Raw genomic sequence first — 18,449 nt, forward strand, 5'->3', positions numbered from 1 at the left:
TAATAAGACAGAATTGTGTGTAATATATGGATTGATATATTAATTAAAATGATAAAAGGATAGAACAGGTGGAAAACTGGGGGGCAGCCCTGGTTCTCCTCTCTGCTTTCTGAGGACAATGAGTACAGAGCCTGGAGGAGCCAGATGCAGTTCCTGCATCCCAATTCCTGGCTGTTAGAATATTTTGCAGAAGACTCTACTTCCCTTCCAAGCAACAATAAAGCCCCTTCTTTCTGGCTTGCCTGTCCAATTTAACATCTTTACCTATATCCAAGCAAGTGTCCTGATACACTTTTGTTAACAGTTTGATTGTTTTTCGAGCTAGCATACCACTTAGATTCAATCAAACATGGGTGGGGGTGGATATTGTATGTTTGTCCCAAATACATGGAGGTTTCATAGGAAGAAGCTAGTTTTTATCTGCTTTAGCATACTTTATTCTGTAAAATCCATCCCTATAAGATTATATATAGGGGAAATAGTTTATCTATCAAAGAAAGAAACATCAATGCATCTGATAAGATTTTATATACTTTGGTACAGTACTGAAAAAAACCTAATTATTTTTCCCCCAACTTAAAATAGATTTCATTATTTAGGAACCTAATACATTTAATTTAAGAAATTAAGAAATTTTTTTGTTTCTCAGAAATTCCATGCTGGAAAAAAGCAGTAATAGGATTTAATTCTTTTTATATATGCATAGCACACAACCAAAGTAAGAAGTTTGATTCCCACCCCTGTCCCCCACTCAGTATCTTTGCAAAAATGTGTCTTTCAGGACAGAGGTAGAACTTTCTGTTTCTTTCTTAGCTGCAGAAGCAGCTTTTTAAAATAAAGTTTTGTTCCTAACAAACCAAGATTCATCTAAAGAACAACTGAATGAACAACTGACACTAGTTGCTCCTGCCTCTGCCTGAATTTACTTTAATTCCTGGAATAAATGATAACAAAATCCAATAAGCACCACTGTGAAATAAATAGCATGAAAAATAATTTCTTGCCCACAAATATTAGTACAAGTTGTTTGAAAATGAAAGTGGTGGCAATTGATTTCATAATTCAAACTGGGGAACTTTAGATTTACCCATACAGCTGCACACTTTCAGGGCAGACAGATTTCTTTCCTTAAAGTACCTCTATATTCTGTCCCATTGTATCTTGTTCTTTCAAATGAGTAGGAGCCCTACCATGTTCCATCTTGTGAGGACACTGGAAGAAAGCAGCAATGTCAGGAGCAAAGAGAGGAGTGTACAATGCTGCTGAAGTTAATCAGATTGGTTCATGGTTTCTGGAACCAGTTTTCATAAAAGTAGGCTTTTTTTACCTAAATATGAGTCTTAATAAAACATAATAAACATTCAGGTTTTTAAAACATATATTTTAATCTTTACAATATATTTTGGTGAATAAATTGTTAACCCTTTCAACCTCAGTGCAGAGAGCCCCTGCTTCAAAGTTAATCTTTATTTTAAATTCCTTGTAAATCAACATGAGAAAAAAAAGAAGATTTATCTGACTCACTTAATACATCGTGATGAAGAGGGTATTTTTTTCCTGGTGGCTTCTTCTGGAACATCAATCTAATAAGACAATAAAATAAGTTAAATCTTCCATTTCAATCTCATGGCAACTAACCACAATAAACTTGAAACTGGTTAGAATTACCAGTTTTTCAGATGTGTCACACTCTGTAATTGTTGGCATGCTCCGATATATGACCACATTAATGTAAATTTATGCCTGTTTTCTCATTTTTTAATCTTATGCAAACAAGGAGAAATATTTAATGTTTTGTTTTATGAAGCTGGTTTATTGTTTCTATTTGTGGCATGACTGATTGACAGAATACGTGACTAGATGCTACTACATGTTGTTGCACTTAGATCCCAATTCCCAACTGGTAATTATTCTCAATTATTTACTAGCACAGTATACCACAATAGACAAAACTACTGTTTACACTTATCCCTTTTGTGCTTTGGTAGGTAGCCAGCTGCTCTCCAAACAAAAACACATCTCACAACTCTCACTTGAATTGGAGAAATACAACTTAGAAAATCAATATACAGATATATCAAACAGACAACATTCAAGTCCTTTACCATAGGAGGATTTCAACTGGATTTTTGGTGTGACATGAAGGATGATCTGTGAGATGTACAAGACTACAAGCCTAGAGGCCCTGGTGAGGAGCTTTGGGTTACAGCTCACTATTACATCAGCCAGTTCCCATAAAATGAACAAGAATGTTCCATTAGCTTATGTGAAGCACTGGAGGAAATCACAATGCCTTTTAGGACAAATAATCTTTGCATTGCACTTGCTGAAGGAGCTGGTATCTGTGGTGCTCTGAAGGTTCTATGGGAAGTCGTAACTATGTATTCTTGTTAGGTGTCCAGATCTAAGCTACTGCCCAGCTCAATACTGTAAAACACATTATAGTGTACCGTATAGAGACCTTGTATCAATATGAAACCTGACCTGAATTAGCAGGAGAATTCACTCAAGTAAATTAGCCTCTTTTTCCTTTTCTTTATTTCTGAAACAGAAGATTTTTGCCCTAAAAGGGTAACCATCTTTTACAACTAAAATAGAAATGCATCTTCCCTAGCTTTTATGAAGTTGTATCTGTCTGTATCAATGCTGAATTTGACCCCAAACACTCACTCCACCGCTTTAACATAAAATCTTTTCTTCATTAGCTATCAGTAGAAGCAAGAGCTTTTAAATGGAATTGTTGGTCTGTATAGAAACAGCCAATCAATTTAGCTAACAAATCTTTCTTGTGAAAGTGAATCAAGCATGGTTCCATTACTACTAACTACGAGTTTAGTTTTTATTCTTCAGCACTTCTCAGCTCTTAAAATTTTTCTCCCATACCACCATTACAAACTAAACAGACACCTCACCCTCTCTGATGTCTACCAAATCCTTGGTATTGCCCATGCAGCAGCAGTGCTCACTGTGCCAGCTGTCCCGGCCCAGGAAGTGTTCACACAGGCACTTCCTGTCTTTAATGCCAAGCCAGGTACCTTCCCCGCTTCCTGGTGTCACTCTGGCATTCCTCCATGTCCATATGGCTGGTGTGGACAGCCCAAAGCCCTTCCCACTGTCACAAAATGGACTTCAGTCTCAGGCTTGCAATAGGTTTGACCCAGCATTTGACTACAGGGAACCACATTGTATCCTTTTAAATTCATTATCCTTGGGCTCCAAAAGAGCACCTGTCTCTTGCCTTCCGCTTACTGTCAAGTGTCACATTCAGTAACAGGATTGCTTTAAGCTGCTCATTTTCAACAACACAATCTCCTTGCACTGTGCCAGCACAACCATTTGTGCAGCCACTTAGAAAGCCATTTAGGCAAATTGATCCTGTTGGAAAAACAATATTCTGGGAAGAAAAAACCCAACATGTTTTTTTGGGCCAACTACCCTGACCTAGTTCACTACACGGCTGAAAAAGTGGTGATTCCAGCAAAGCTCAAGGGACAAGAACATGACAGAAGGTGGGGAGCTGGGGGGAGGCACAAAAATCAACCATCTTTTACCGAGTCTTGATTCTGACATGCAGCTGTCAAAAAATAATCTGCTCTGTAGACCCTGAGAAACTACCCATGTTTCCAAAGAGAATCTGGTAAGGGCAATGATTTTCTCACTTGGCTTTAAATTAACAGCAAATTATTCCCCATAACACAAGCTGGTTGTGCCAAACCAAACATCTTTCTAATACCACACAAACAAGTTGATATGTCTTCTGTGCTGCCAGTGGGATAAGAGATTATCTAAATACAGAATGGAGTTCAATACACAGGAGCCTTAGTAAAACAGAACCAGAAAACAAATATAATAGGATCTTATGTAGCAAGGTATACAAAGCCTACATACAACTACTTTAACAAAGTTGGCAGGAAATATCCCTGTGCGATTCCCACATTTTCCTCTGTACCACTCGGTATCAATTTTCTCCAGAAGACAAACAGTGTCTCCAGAATGAAGGTCCAAGTCCTCAGCATGCTCTGTAAGATAACATCGTTTCAGTTAACTGTACTTGTCACACTCACTGATTTTCTCTAAGCAAACTTCTTAATACAAATACCACAGACAAAAACAGAATCAGTTTTTAAAAAGTCTTATTTTTACTTTATAAATCAACCAGCTTTAACTGAAAGACTGGCCCATCTACAGCTAAACCCATTGATTTGAACAACTCTATGTGCAGACCTTGCAGACAGAGCTTCCATACCATTTTTAAGCTCTAATTTCTAAGAAAATTTTCATTTGAACGTCTTGGAGTAAAACAAGTGTCCAGAATATTCACGTTTACTTACCTGCAGGAAAATCATGCAGGACTACAGCATGAGGTGCACTTGTGTCAGAAACTTTTGGAGGGTGGTTTGAATCCTGACAATGACAAATAAATCCAAATAGTTTATAAATCATGGAAGATACTAACACAGATTCTCTGTTACGTACTCCTTAATTAATTTTCTGACTTTGGGCACAGAGTTGTTCTGGTATTGCAGAAGGAAATGGTTACTGGTCACACAACTATGGGTGTGAATTCTGTTTGCCTTTTGCCAGTGTAAACAAGAATACATTTCACCAAAATCTACTTTTGAGCCACTGAAAGGAAGGGAAAGCATGCAACTTTTCCAAGTATAGAAAAAGCCTCAGCTATCTCAGTGCGCCAGAAATCTGTAGCACTGATAACAACACTCATTGCAAGGGCTGTGGACAAATTTTGCACTGGTGCTTGGTCCTGTGTGCCACCAGCCACTCTTTCTTGCTTGAGGGAACACCCAACCTAACTCTCCCCAGCACACTCAGGGACAGCACATCTGCCAACTAACAAACATTCCAAGAGGAGCAAGGAAGCCACTATGCCTTTGCTTACACAAAGGTAACACTGAGGGGAGCTGACACTTTTGTTGTGGCATCTCCATAAAGGGAAATTATATTAAAAATGCTGAGCTTCTCTACTCCACCCACTAGGAATTTTTAGGCTGTACTGATGACAATCATGGTGAATGAATTACATTCAAAGTAATTAATTGTGTACAAAAAAACCCACAACCAAAAAAGCCCAGCTAAGGCCAGAGTAACATGAATTACAACAAACAACATACTGCACAGAAATCTACTTCAGCTATGTAGGTTTCTGATAAATAGTCAAAAAGGCTGCTCATTGCTATAATTTCCACTAGCTATTTAATATTAATAGAGTCATGCCCTAAAACCAAGTCAGGATCTGTAGAAGCAAAGAGAGGAAAATACTTTCAAGTCCGTATGTCAAAGCCAATTCACTGATGTATCATGTACAGCACTTCATAAAGTACTCGCTTATCTTTTGCTCAATTCTCAGATACTCAGCCAAGGGCGTGATTATTTCCCTGTGAGATGGAGGAACTTAACCGGTTTCCTCTCCCTTCTGGCACTCCAAGTAATTACTCTTGCTCTGTTCTATAAGCAGAATGTCCCTGTGCTACGAGGCAAATCACCATTACTGGGTTTTGTTTTGGCAGTTGTTTTGTTTTGATTACAGAAACACAAGGATTTAATAAATCACTACTACATTTCTCAGTGTAACCTTTGAAGACTAAAACACTTGACACTTTACTGCAACAGGAGTCTTGCTCACTGAATATTTAAGCCAGCAGAAAAAAGCACCTTACCTTACAGGACAGTTCTCCAGTGTTCCTGGGAAGACAATCTTCCTTGGCAACTCCATGAGGCACAGGTAGCTTGAACAGAAACAGAGGCAAATGGAAAAGTTTTTTTCATTTCTAAGCACCTCAAAGTTTCAACGCAAGTGAAAATGGTCAGATGATGAAACTTTTCAAACCACCTGCTACAAGTAAGTAATTTAAGAGTCCAGTGGAAGGGGACAAGTTCCTTTGGAAGGCATTCAGAACAGACTGCTGGTGATATGAACTGCCACTTTGAGAAACTCAGGTGGTGTCACCCCCTTTAATAGTGTCTTAGACACCTAACTGGTATCACACCATATACTACAAGAAATTCAGAAAGACACTCTGATGCAGAAATATATTCATTTGCCATGGAGGACACTAAAAAAACCAACCTGGGAGGAAATTTTCATTGCCAGTAAGACTTTGGGGCAATTACTGATTACTACAGAAAAAAATTACCACACAAAAAAAAATCTCATATACAAAACTCTAAATGCAAAAGTGAAAGATCAAAAAGAAGGGAACAGAAAGTTTCCACTTCATGCTGATGGAATGTTGATGCTGTTCATGCTATGGCTTTGTGGCTGCTTTTTTTGACAACAGCACTGGTTCAAGCAGTCACCAGCTCTATCATTGACCAGTTTCAAGTTTCTGGGGAAAGACTTCCTTGTTTTTATCTGTAATGCTGATCCATTAGTATCTAAAATTCCCTAAGAACATATACAATGACAAAAACATTTTTGTAATGAAAAGGGATGGCATCAATAGGATGAAAATGTAAGATTAGCAATGTTACATTCCTCACTCTTTGCAAGCTTGATTAAGTAAGGCCAACTACTTTATAAGTTCCAGTGCTCCCCCAATTTTCCTAAGCATTTTGATATGTATGGGTAAACATTATATAAATGCAATTATTCAGCATCATTTTACTGAAAGAGAATTCAGAACTGGTAACTGGAAAAAGAACTCCCAAATCCCAAGAGCAATGCATTAAAGATACAGATATATAGATACGTGTATATATATATATATAATTACATATATACACAAAAATACTCCACATAGATCTATACTTTACATGTATTTATTGCTTTCTCCAGTATTGCCTTACAGGACTTACTACTATTTATCTACTAGCATTTTCTAAGGAAGATTATGCTCATAGATACACTTTGAAAGCCACGTAATCCTAACCTACTTCAGTAGGTTTAACTACCTTTTTCTCTACTATTTTAACCAGCGCTGCTTTATAAAAACAATGTGCTCAGATAGAATATCTCAACTCTTACCATGTATTTATTGTAGAGAGGATGACCCGGTTTAGGTCTAGGAGGTAATGCTGGATCTGGATTTTTAAAGACTGCACTTTTTGCTCTCTTGGGTCCCAACCTGAACTTATTGGTTTTTTTATCAGAAGCGATGTCAGAACTAGATCGTGAAAGAACATCCTTCTGGGAGGAGGTCTTGGCTGCAGAGAGTTTTGGTGGAGGTGGCCTTCCAGGAACACTTTTAGGTGGGGGAGGTCGAGCAGGTACAATTTTTCCATCCACAGGCCTAAACATTGTGCAAACCATCAGAGAAATATGTATATTAATAAGCATGCCACCTCATCCTAGCTATAGAGTGTGCTGTGAGGAAACAAGATTTGTGATGACCTGGGCTGTACAGTGTGTAGCATCCAAAGCTTTCCAGGAATACATGAACTCTTCAGATACTGGGACCAGATGATCAGTTGCTTAGACAGATCCTTTGACTACGTATTTCCGAGTCTGCTCACCAACAGCCTGCCAGCTTTCTGGGGAGCCCACTAAATAAGCAGGATTTGTTTCAGCAATCTACCTCTAGAAAGAGCTTTCTTTGAAGCTGCTTCAAGATGAAGCTCTGCTATTGGAGAGCTTTTGTGAAAGTTGGTCTTCAGGAATCAGCCTAGCTCATTCCTTGGGATGTCACTTACCTGAAGTGACTATGATGCAGCTCATGACACATCACACCACTTTGCACATTGCCATCAATAGCAGAATTTACCATTTTTGTGCAACAGATGTCTACTGCAGAAAGAAAACACTGGTGAAAATACTCAAGTTCTCTGGCTATGCTGGAGGTACCACACTCTCATTAGTGGACCAGCAGTTTAGAAACCAAAACCAGAGACTAGCAAGTGACAGTAGTAATGTTTACTAGTAATTAATATTAGTAGTAATATCCCAAAAATACAGTATAGTTTGATTTTTATTGGGATATCTTCAACCAGTTACCGCAAGTTTCTGCTACAAATGTTTCTCTTTTTTTTCATATAATGTAACTCAGCATAATTATTTGCTCATGTGCATTCCTCATGGATCTGCAAAAATTATCAACTCCAACAAATGTGCATTAGTGGATCTTTGAAGTATCATTCTAATACATTTTCTGAGTGTCATCCACCACTTGAGAAGATACTAGTGCACTACTAATGCTCCTGATAAGAGTTCTCTATTACTATTTGAGTATGGAATAATTTTTAAATTTCAAAAAAATTTTCCACTTCTGTTCAACATCCATTTCTCCCTTTTCTTGTCCTCATCTTGAACTAAGCATTTTTAATACTGACAAAAGGGGAAATTCTAAGTTAGACTGCCTTAAATCTGTAAACAGACCAACCCACACATTTTTAAAGCAACTCAACTAAACAGGAAGACCCTAACAAGCAATTCAGTCAATTATTACTACTTACTTACAAAAAAAAAAAAATTAAAAATCCATTTGAGCAGAAGAGTGAAAGGACAAAATATTAACTGCTGTCCCAGACACCCTCATAAGAATGAGGAATGTTATGCTAAACTGAATGTAGGGAAGGAACAAGCCCATATGGAGCAATAATGAGGTGTTTCCTTGTGGTACATCCACATTCTTTTCTGTTAATTAATACTTATTGATAGACTCAGTTCAATAACAGAAAGATTCTCTTGTCCTGACGCAACAGAGCAAACTCTTGTGTTTAAACTCACAGATTTAGAATGCAAATGCTGAGATACCCACAGTGGGCTGGCTAGTCAATGCCAGATCTCCCTCCACTGTGCCTCTGGCATTGATGGACATGAATTTAAGGCTGGTCCAGCAACTTTTGCCCTTGCAGATGTTCTTTCTTTTTGGTTCACAAGAATAAAAACCCCTGTTATCATTGATCCTGCACCTGCATTTTAGGTCTGAAGTATATAAACTAGCCAGAGCTTCTGGGAAGCTGCTGGCCCAGCATCTGCCCTTTTCAGGGTGGGAACATCTGCCACCTCCATTCCTTCACCACTCAAACCCCACCACAAGTGTAAGTGCTGTAGGTGAAAAGGTTAAAGATTCAGAAAGGAATGACTGTCAGCAGCCACTGTACATTAGCTGAAAAGTCAAACAGCTGCTCTCCTATAATCTCTCTGCTCATACCATAATGTACAAACAAGTATTCAACAGCTACCGACTTGGTCCTGCCTATTTATTAGTGAGCATAGTGCCCAGCCAAGCCTATTGAGCTATGGCTGGAGGCAGTAGTGTCTACACTGAGACTAACTATGCAAATTAATTCAGAAACACCACTATTAAGTGAGTCTGAAAAACCACACTCACCTTGGGGGTAGTAGAGGTTCTAGCTGAGGCACTCCACCCTGTTCTGAGTGATCCAACTCCTACAACCATTCAAAAGAAAAAAAGACATTTCTTTAAGCCTAAGAAAAATAAAAGATTTTGTTTAAATTATATAATTCTTATATCAAATTATATCCTATGGACATGAAAAACGAGTTTCTGGAGGTCTGGGAGTAAAGTAATAAGTATTATGGTGTGATTCTGCAATTTTAAAGTGTTATTGAACATGGAGGGAAATACGGAGGGTAAATAACCCGATTTACTACCTGAAACACAGCTTAAAGTGTGCATTACGTATGACCCAGCCCCTCTTTTCCTACTATATGGCAGTAAGGAGTTAAGAGCCAATTTCAGGAGAGTCAGAGAAATGTGCAATTACATTGCCCACAGGATTTCGCATTATCAACTTTGATTTAACTTTGACACGTGGACCACGTTGAACATGTTAAAGCAGAAAACATGACATTAATGCAACTCACACAGGACAGCATCTCTTGCAAATATTAGCTCCCATTAAAGAAGGCATCTAAATATGTTTTCTAGAGAGCTAACAGACAAATCCCAGTGAATCTTGCTCTGGCAGATTAAGGCTTCACTCCTCCCAGCTGCCCATGCTGGCCCTGCCAGAGATTACCACCCTACAGCAGTCAGGAGAGGAGGACATGTGCCATGCCTGAAGGGCTTGGACCACAGTGATGGATTAGCAAGTGACCATCCTTACTGCCTCCTGCTGTTCGTTTTCATTGCAGTGCCAGAAAGTTCTGCCAGCTCTGCTGAACAAGCACAGCTGCTTCTGGAACAGCGTGGTAAATCAGAGTGCTGAATCTGTGCTCAAAAGAACCCTTTCTGAACCGGTAGTTTTAAATAGGTCTGAACAGCCTTGTTTACATAATTAGGTGCTTGAATGTGCTTGAAACTCATAAACAATTCCTGTGATTTTTCCTACCTTGAAAATACCTAGATATATTTTGTGACAAAATCTGACCCTTGATTGAGTCCCCAAATTAATGTTCTGATTAAATGACCCTATAAGAAAGAAAACAACCTGCCACTTTCAGATGAGGATGTCATCCTCATATCAAAAATTTTCCTCTTCTGTGTGAAAAGGAAGAACTCTATGTCACCTGCTGCTTATGGTCAAAAATTTTTGCTGTTGCTGTTTAATCACTTCCACTGACAAACAACACTAGTTTTAGAAGCACAGTTCCTACCTTTCCAAAGATAGGATTTAAATGTTCCAGTGGATTCAATACAATCTTTTTTTAAAAAACATCTTCTGAAGCTTATATATGTCTGTCACAATAACCTAGATGACATTGTAAAAGTTCTGGAGTTCCACTGCATAAAATGTCATTTACTGTCTTGTTTCATAAATTACTTTTTCAGCCTTACCTAGAAAAGGTAGGACCTCTCTGAACAGCCTTTTCAATCATGACCTTTTAATACCCTTTATCTTAATAGCAGAGGTAGCTACAAAGGCATTTGTTGGCAGCACCCATCTATTGAGGGCTTTTAATTTGATTTGACCTTTTTACTGCCTGTGGCTTTCACAAGATTCTCTGCCATTCTTGCCATCAGAAAACTCAGTATTTTGAAATTTTACTGTCATTTTCTAGTTTATTTTAATTCCCTTTCGAAAATTGTTGTCAAATGTTGTATAGCTACAGTGCCTACCATAACTATGTACGTGCTCTGGAGCAGAGCCTTACTTCCCAAAATAGGTGGTTCTACTCAGTAGAAACAACTAAAAGGAAAGAGGTGAAAAAAACAAGCTTCATTCTTCTATGGAAAACTTTCCTCTGCCTGCAAATTAGCACAGACACTGAGAGGTATTGTGTGCACAAAGGTAAAAAATTACATTTCTAAAGCACTTTGACAACATTTCACCATGTAAATCCCACTGGACTTTGAGCCACTTTGCAATGTTTTTGCAACTAAGTCATAGAATATCCTGATTCCAGATGATGAATACAGAAAATTTAGATAGATGTGATCAAAGTTTAGTAAAGTATCACCAGAGTGCTTTCCAAAACTGACAGCAGTCTACATTACCTAATTAATTAGAGAACAGAATTAAAAGAAAAAAGCCTTGTATTTTTGAGTAGTCATTTTCATCTTCTGGTCCTTCAAATAACTTACTTTAAAAAATGCTTGAGGATCACAAGAGATCTTTTAACCAAAACAGACAAAGCTGTAATACAGGAAAACAGTTCTAACTTACCCCTTTTTTCACGAGGTCACCACTGCTGGGTTTTCCCACTGTGGTACTGGATGTGTTCCCAATAGGCTTTTCAGCAGGAAGTGGTGGAGGGCTATGTGGGGTGTCATTTAAAGCTGTAAAATCCAAAAAAAATTCCAAATTAAAGTCTAATTAATACCGTCCTTATGTGGATCAACAATAGGTAAAGGAATCCACCTCGGTTTGGGGCATTTTTTGTGTGAATGCAATTTCCTTCCTCAAAGCCAGAGCAGCCAAAGGGAATAACCACTTAAAGAACAGCAAAGAGAAAAGGGCCATGAAGGGAACATGGTTAACTCTGAGGCTGAGTTAGGAGTATTTCCCATCCTGCATAACGGATCTTCACTTTTTACTCTCAGGACACCAGCAAGTCATTTCAGAGTTTCAGGGTTTCAGCTGCAATACTTGGTGATAAAATATTAGATGAGTAGAAGACTTTCTCCCCCTGGGAATGTCAGATTCATTACTGGATACCCTGAAACACCATCACCACATTTCTAAACTAGCTCACTTTATTTTTCAGCTGTCAGCTCCTGGAATATCCTTCAGGCTGGAAAACAGCTGAGGGTTATTTCAAGTAACCCTGAAAGATCAGGAGACTTGGATGGAAGAATCTCCAGAAAGGTAAAGGCAAGAAAATAAATTATTGCCTGCTACAAACTTCAGGATGACAGAAAACAGAGATGGAAGTTCCCAGGTAGTCTTTAGGGAGCTAAGCAAGTTTAGGACATGGAAGAGGAAACAGTACAGATCTGACTAAGGAAGAGTGATGATGTCCCCACATTCAATAAAGACTGGAAAACCCTTGTAAATGTATGACATTTGCTTTCAATATCTCTGCCTTTGAAACCTGGAAAGCACTTGGACAGGTTTTGCCAGCATATTTACCAAATACTTTGTCTTTATATATTGGAACCTTGTCATCTACTTTACAATCTGTTTGTATATCAAGAGAATTCATTTCACAGAGAGAACTACAGACACTTAAGCTCCTCTGACTTCCATCTGAACTTGGAATTACATAAAAATATGTGTAGACAGCCTGGACATTTATAGACTGATAACAAAAAGAAGAGGAGAGATGCTATCCAAAACAGAACTTTCAGTTGCTCATTTAATGAAAACTACTCTCAACAAAGAAACAGCAGGAGAAGTGTTGTTTATTTTAAACATAGGAAGGAGAAGTGTTGTTTATTTTAAACACCTTTGTTGCGTTACTATTATGTAAAACACTGCTGTGATGTTTAAAAATGGATCAGTACACTGGATCAGTTCAATTCTTACGAGAAGGTCACAGTTTTGCTTGCAGTGACCAGGCATGGGGGAAAAAAGTTAGGAAGTTCATCACTTTTCTAAGCATCTGTGATGGATGAAAAGTAAAAACAATACCTGGCAGTAATTCCAAAAGAAATCTTCTCTTATCACATCTTATAAAAAGTATGAGACATTTATTTACCACTTTAAATCTTGCTACACAGATGGCCTAATTTCCTCTCCCTTAGTCTTTTTAAGGTCAAAATTAAAGGAACTAGAGGAACAACAACAAAAAAAAAATCCCCAAAAACTAGAAGGCAGGTGTTATTTTCAGTGATTTCTAAGTGTACTAACTGAAGTGGAAGTTTAATGCTTCCTTTCTGTTGCATCTCAACAAAAGTGCTAATCCCAATTGAAAACTTCACTGGAGTTTAAGTTCTTAAGCATCCAGTTCTGTCCCCTTTTTGGTAGTGCTGGCTGGGCTGTTTTTGGGGCTTTTTTTGTGTGTTTTTGGGTTTTTAAATTTGTGTTACTTTTTTTTGTTTGTTCATTGTGGTTTTTCTTTTTAGCTTTTGCTGGTTCCTGACAGAATTTATCTCCCTCCATAAACAAGATGGTGAAAGACCCCTGGTCTTTCTGAGATTATGTGGCCCCTTTACAATGTAAATCCTACTATATCCATTTACACCTTGGCCCAGTTGTACTTCTCTTTTAACTTTTAACAGGTTACATTTCTGCAGCAGCTCCTATTTGACAAAGGGCTACTCGGCTTTCTTGGAATCTGCTTCTGTTCCTCGCTATCCCATTAATCTTCCAACCACTGATTCCCATAAGGCAGGCAGTCCTTCAGAACCTCCTGCTGCTGGTAGCTAAGTACAGGACCGGCAGTCCTTTGTGGAAAGTTCAATTACCACTAGAGAGCAGCAAGGGACCAGTTAGCTGCAAGTTCAAAAGGGAATCCATCTCAGGAAAAAAAAAAAAAGGAAAAGAAAAATTGTCAGGTAGTTGGTTGGTTTTTTTGTTTCATTTTATTTTTAACTGTAATTAAAATTTCCTTTATAGAGAAGAACTATGTCATGGTTTCTTTACAGTAGTTCATAAACATATTCTTCCAACTGAAAAAACCTTTTATTTATAATCAGGTATTAACAGAAAGACCATTTCTCACAGCTTTATCTTCAGTCTTCTCTGCATTTTTAATCATTTCCACTGCATTTGTGACATATGCAGGGGAAAAGAAAATGCAGTATTTTAACACTGGGTTGGTGACGGGGGAGATTGGAAATAATGAGTGAAACTCCTAGGAGAAATGCCACCTGGACATATAGTTACTACAAGTTGACTGTATACCCACTAAGTGTGGCAAAACACGATTTTGAAACATGAGTTCTAAGAGCTATCTTGTGACATTTTTCTCTAAGCTTTGAGGATCAAAGATAAGGCCAAACAGAATTCTGTAAGTATGCACTCCAGCATACAAAGACCAACACAAAGACCTTGTGGCTTTCTGATAAATTTCCACTCTGAAGACACAGTCAGTGTCATTTGTAAAGCTGTAAAGGATTAGAGGTGGAAGGCTGTAGGAATACAGTAACTCTCAGAAAACTGTAGTCAAGACCTTGACATAAAATTGAACACATCAGGTTTTTGCATCCCAGTTCTCACATGCCTTTTTTATTCCCTCAAACTGCTACCTAAACATTCTTGCTTAAATGGCCACAGATTCCTAAACTAAAAAGGATCAAGGGAACTTGATTTAAACTGTGAAAACTATGCTAAACATCTCAACCAAGCTGTGTCTGAAGGAAAGTTTAATGCACCAATGTTGTTCCTTTGACAGGGAAGCTTGGGAGCAGCACTAAAATTACCTCAGCTGAGGTCAGCACCGAAGTCAATTTGGCAAAAGGTACAGCTCCAGGATACAGTTTAGCAGAAAAAACAAGCTTGCTTCTGCTGCAAGGGTCTCTCTCCTCCAAGTCTTCCTTTCCAGCCTTTAGATCTGCCTCATACATAGTTTCACCTCCACTATGCATCAGCTCCATCAGGTTTGAGAGACATCAAACTCAAGGGAGGGAGCCCAGTGAGGCAGCTGGGCAACAGGCAGAGGGGAAATATGACGCTCATCTACCTCTCCCTCCCACCACAGCCCTTAGGGTGGCTCCTCTGTCTTGTCAAACTGTACCACGGGATTCCTTTGGCAGCTAATATTAGCTAGCAAACAGCATATCAATTACTAAATATTAGGTGCCAATTGAAATGGTTTTCTAACACATTCTTCAGACGTTTAGGAGAAGAGCTTACATTTCCCGGGTTTAGCTGGGATTCGGATCACAGTGGGTTTCCGAGCTAAAGCTGGTTGAGCCGTCTGTTCCTTGGCAGGTTCATTTTTGGTAAGGAACTGAAACGGATCTAAAAGGAGGAAAAAACCCAACATCTTTAATACTTATTTGTTGAACACAAATCTTACCAAGTATTGCTTTCATTTTTAAGGATATTTATGTTTCACACCCAATACAGTAATAAAAAAAAAAGAGGGATCAGGCTGATGCAACTAGTATACCCAACTCTTTGTAAATAACAGGTCTTCTTTGTACACCTGCATTCACAGGTGCCTTAACATAAACATGCTCCAGATACCTTCTGGGATTATAAGTGCCACTGAACAAGAGGAACTGCATTGACACTTGATAATAGGGACCTGAAATCAGAATGGCTTTAGGAAAATGTTTACAAAGCAGTTGATCTAATGCACTGACATAGCTGTGAACACATTCACTGAAAAGTTTAAATCAATACAATCTTGCCAAAGCTAAACAACCATCACTGCAGCAGATAAAACACCTACTGAAACATACATTTAAATACTACTGATTACAAAATATCTTTGCTGTAGAACAACTAATTCTCTTGAAGATTCTGCCTCATTTTGTTATAAACATGGTGACATGGAGGGAACTGGTTCAGACCAAGGTCTGGAAGTTGTGCCTGAGCTCTGTCCCTGCCTGTATCACTCATTCTTCTACCAGCCTGCCCCATCATTCCACTGCTAAGACAGGAGCAATGTTTCCTGTGCTTCATTACCTTAAACACTGGTCTCTTATTAACAGGCATGGGAACATCGGTGCATGTAGAAGGCAGCTGTAAAAATACTTGTACGTAAATAAAAACCAAATTAACGTGTTCTTTCTCAAGTACACCTCCACGTCAAAGAGCAATACTTCTCTCTTGTTAACAACTGCTACTTCTTTCTCTGACATTATCAAATTCTGCAGTAGAATGGCAATGCTTAACAGTATCATAAAAGTGTACAGTAGAAACCGGAGAAGGACTCTGGATGATAAATTCTCCATGACACATATTCATAGCCACAACAACCGAGTCTGATCTCCTCTGCTGGCCTTTTCAGATACGTAGCTCAATGAGATGTTATTTATGGAGTGCCACAGTCTAAAGAGGAAGTATGCAGGGCATCTCTTTGAATTCTTCATGACTATTATAAAAGCATACCCTTTCCCCAAACTACTACCACACTTCCTGACAAAGTTAGAAAAATCTGTATTTGATAAAGTTTTATCTTCAACACTTAGAAAAAACAGTTATGTCATATGAAGTCATGATTTCTTATGGACAATTTTGAACAATCCAATCCAATCCAAGCAAGACACTACAAATCTGTGCCTGGCAATTCACATAAAATTTAAGAAAATCCAGAAATGCAGTATTTATTTATGAACAACCTCATGCCCTCCTGCATGCACATGACTCGGTGGCCACAGCTCCCCCTTGCCGGTGCTTCTACCATCAGCCCCTTCGGGCAGTGCCCCCAGCTCCTGCTGCCAGCGTGCAGCTGTCACAGCAACAGGGACAACATGCCACAGGGCCCATGCATGTTCACCCTGCTCAGATGTCCACCTCCCACTAGTCCCTTGCTTAAGGCTTTCTCCATGGGCAGATCCATCCCATACGGATGTGTGCTGTGTGGATTTGTGCCATGGCCTCTCTTAAAGCCAACCTGCCTACAGGCTCCCCAGAAACCCACCTGGGTACCTTCAGATCACATTTTAATCAGGAATCAAGCAAATCAATTCCTTCTGTCAGGCTGCTCATACAACAGCTGCGAGCATACACTTCAGGTACAAAGGATCCTGGCAGGTCAACAATTTATCTACAGATAAAGGTATACAGGCTACAGTTAAAAATAAACTCTGTTAGCATCTAGACAAAAGATGGCTCCATCACATTGTGCCCAAAGATTTCCAGTGCATCCAGAAATTAGGTACAGGCAACCCACAATGCTTTAGAATGTAAGGGTGAAACTTAATATTTTGTTCTAGTTATGGATTAGTACTAGAGGCTAGAGGGTTTAGGTCTCTTCAATGAAAGCTGCATCACAGCAAGAGTTTTTGTAGAGGACTTCAAAACACAGACCACAAGTGGGGTGGAGGCATTCTGGAAGTACAGACATCACAAGAAACCAAAATCCCACCACTGGAGCAAGCCTGCAATATTCTTTTACTCTTTTATACCTCCATCTGCTAGCCACAATGCTAACACTTGAACTGCATTAAAAAAACTTGAGGATTTATCAAATCTTAATTTTTGTGCTGGTGTTCAGAGTGACTTTAAGTGGAGCTGAAAAAAAACCCCCTCAAACTGGGCTTAGTTCTCTCTTTTAGTCATCTGGCAACTCTACATCAGTTTTGAGGAGTGACCCTGGTGAGGCAGCAAGGCCTCAAAGCTGCATTGGCCTGTTGGGAAGCGGGAGACACAGGACGAGCAGAGGAAAGGTGAGCAGGGCTAAGTCATGGGCTCCTTGACACAGCATGACCATAAGGAACACTCTGGCACACAGAGCACCTCTCAGGGTAAGGTTCTGAAGAGGTGAAGGAAGTTCTGCATGAAAAACGAGGAAACAATTTTCCAAAGCCTCCATCTTATGAAAATATAGACATTGTGAGACCAAGTGGAAATGCTCTGAACACTCAAAACAATCACAGTTCTGTACTCTCGTAAATTTAAAGATTTAAAATTGTAAAAAATTGCTGTTTGTCAGCTGTTAATCACTGCTATGCATAGAAACAGTTTTCTTGACCATTCAGCAGCTGGCAGAGGTCTCTACATCAATACGTCTGACAATTTTTAAGCCTGAGAAAAGCAATTTCTAAGGCCGAGAAAACCATTTGATGAATGTTAGTTTTCCACTCATTATCTTATGTTCAATTATACTGTTGTCACCTCATAATTAGTTTAAAACTCATTACCTTGTTTGTGTTATTCCATTCCCCAGTGCTGGGCTTGCAGCAGAAATTGGCTGAGAAAACGACTGTGCTGCTTTGTGCAATGGGACTGACAACATATCAAATTTTTATGTTGTTTAACAACAACTGGGCATCGTTTGAGGATAATTCATGGAGGTGTGAAAACAGAATTGTTAATATACTCATTTAAAGCTTCTCAGCTCAAGGAAATTAATCTGCAAGTAATTTTTCATAACACATATCAGACTTCTACTGATTTTTTTTATTGAAGTTTTACAGCGATGCTTAAAGTCTGTGTCTTCCTTAGTCTCATTTTTCTAGAGCTTCTGTTTCAAAGGTTTATGTGATAACATATATTAGTGTGCTTGTTTGCAGGAAAGACAAATGAAAGCC

At 38.8% G+C, this 18,449-nt stretch overlaps 1 protein-coding gene across 4 annotated transcripts in view; it reads right to left on the reverse strand.

Moving 5' to 3' along the window:
- The window catches only part of SH3D19 (SH3 domain containing 19), an 82,184-nt gene that overhangs the window by 6,747 nt on the left and 56,988 nt on the right, over positions 1-18,449 (reverse strand). For all 4 annotated transcript variants that reach the window (XM_048303067.1, XM_048303068.1, XM_048303066.1 and 1 more), the window contains 8 exons: positions 15,100-15,207; positions 11,527-11,639; positions 9,288-9,346; positions 6,983-7,247; positions 5,676-5,744; positions 4,332-4,404; positions 3,889-4,019; positions 1,525-1,583 (listed from right to left, as the gene is read on the reverse strand). In XM_048303067.1, coding sequence (XP_048159024.1) covers positions 1,525-1,583; positions 3,889-4,019; positions 4,332-4,404; positions 5,676-5,744; positions 6,983-7,247; positions 9,288-9,346; positions 11,527-11,639; positions 15,100-15,207 — 877 coding nt within the window. The remainder of the gene's footprint in view (positions 1-1,524; positions 1,584-3,888; positions 4,020-4,331; positions 4,405-5,675; positions 5,745-6,982; positions 7,248-9,287; positions 9,347-11,526; positions 11,640-15,099; positions 15,208-18,449) is intronic.

This window comes from Corvus hawaiiensis, chromosome 5, assembly GCF_020740725.1.
Source record: "Corvus hawaiiensis isolate bCorHaw1 chromosome 5, bCorHaw1.pri.cur, whole genome shotgun sequence".
Classification (NCBI taxonomy): domain Eukaryota; kingdom Metazoa; phylum Chordata; class Aves; order Passeriformes; family Corvidae; genus Corvus; species Corvus hawaiiensis.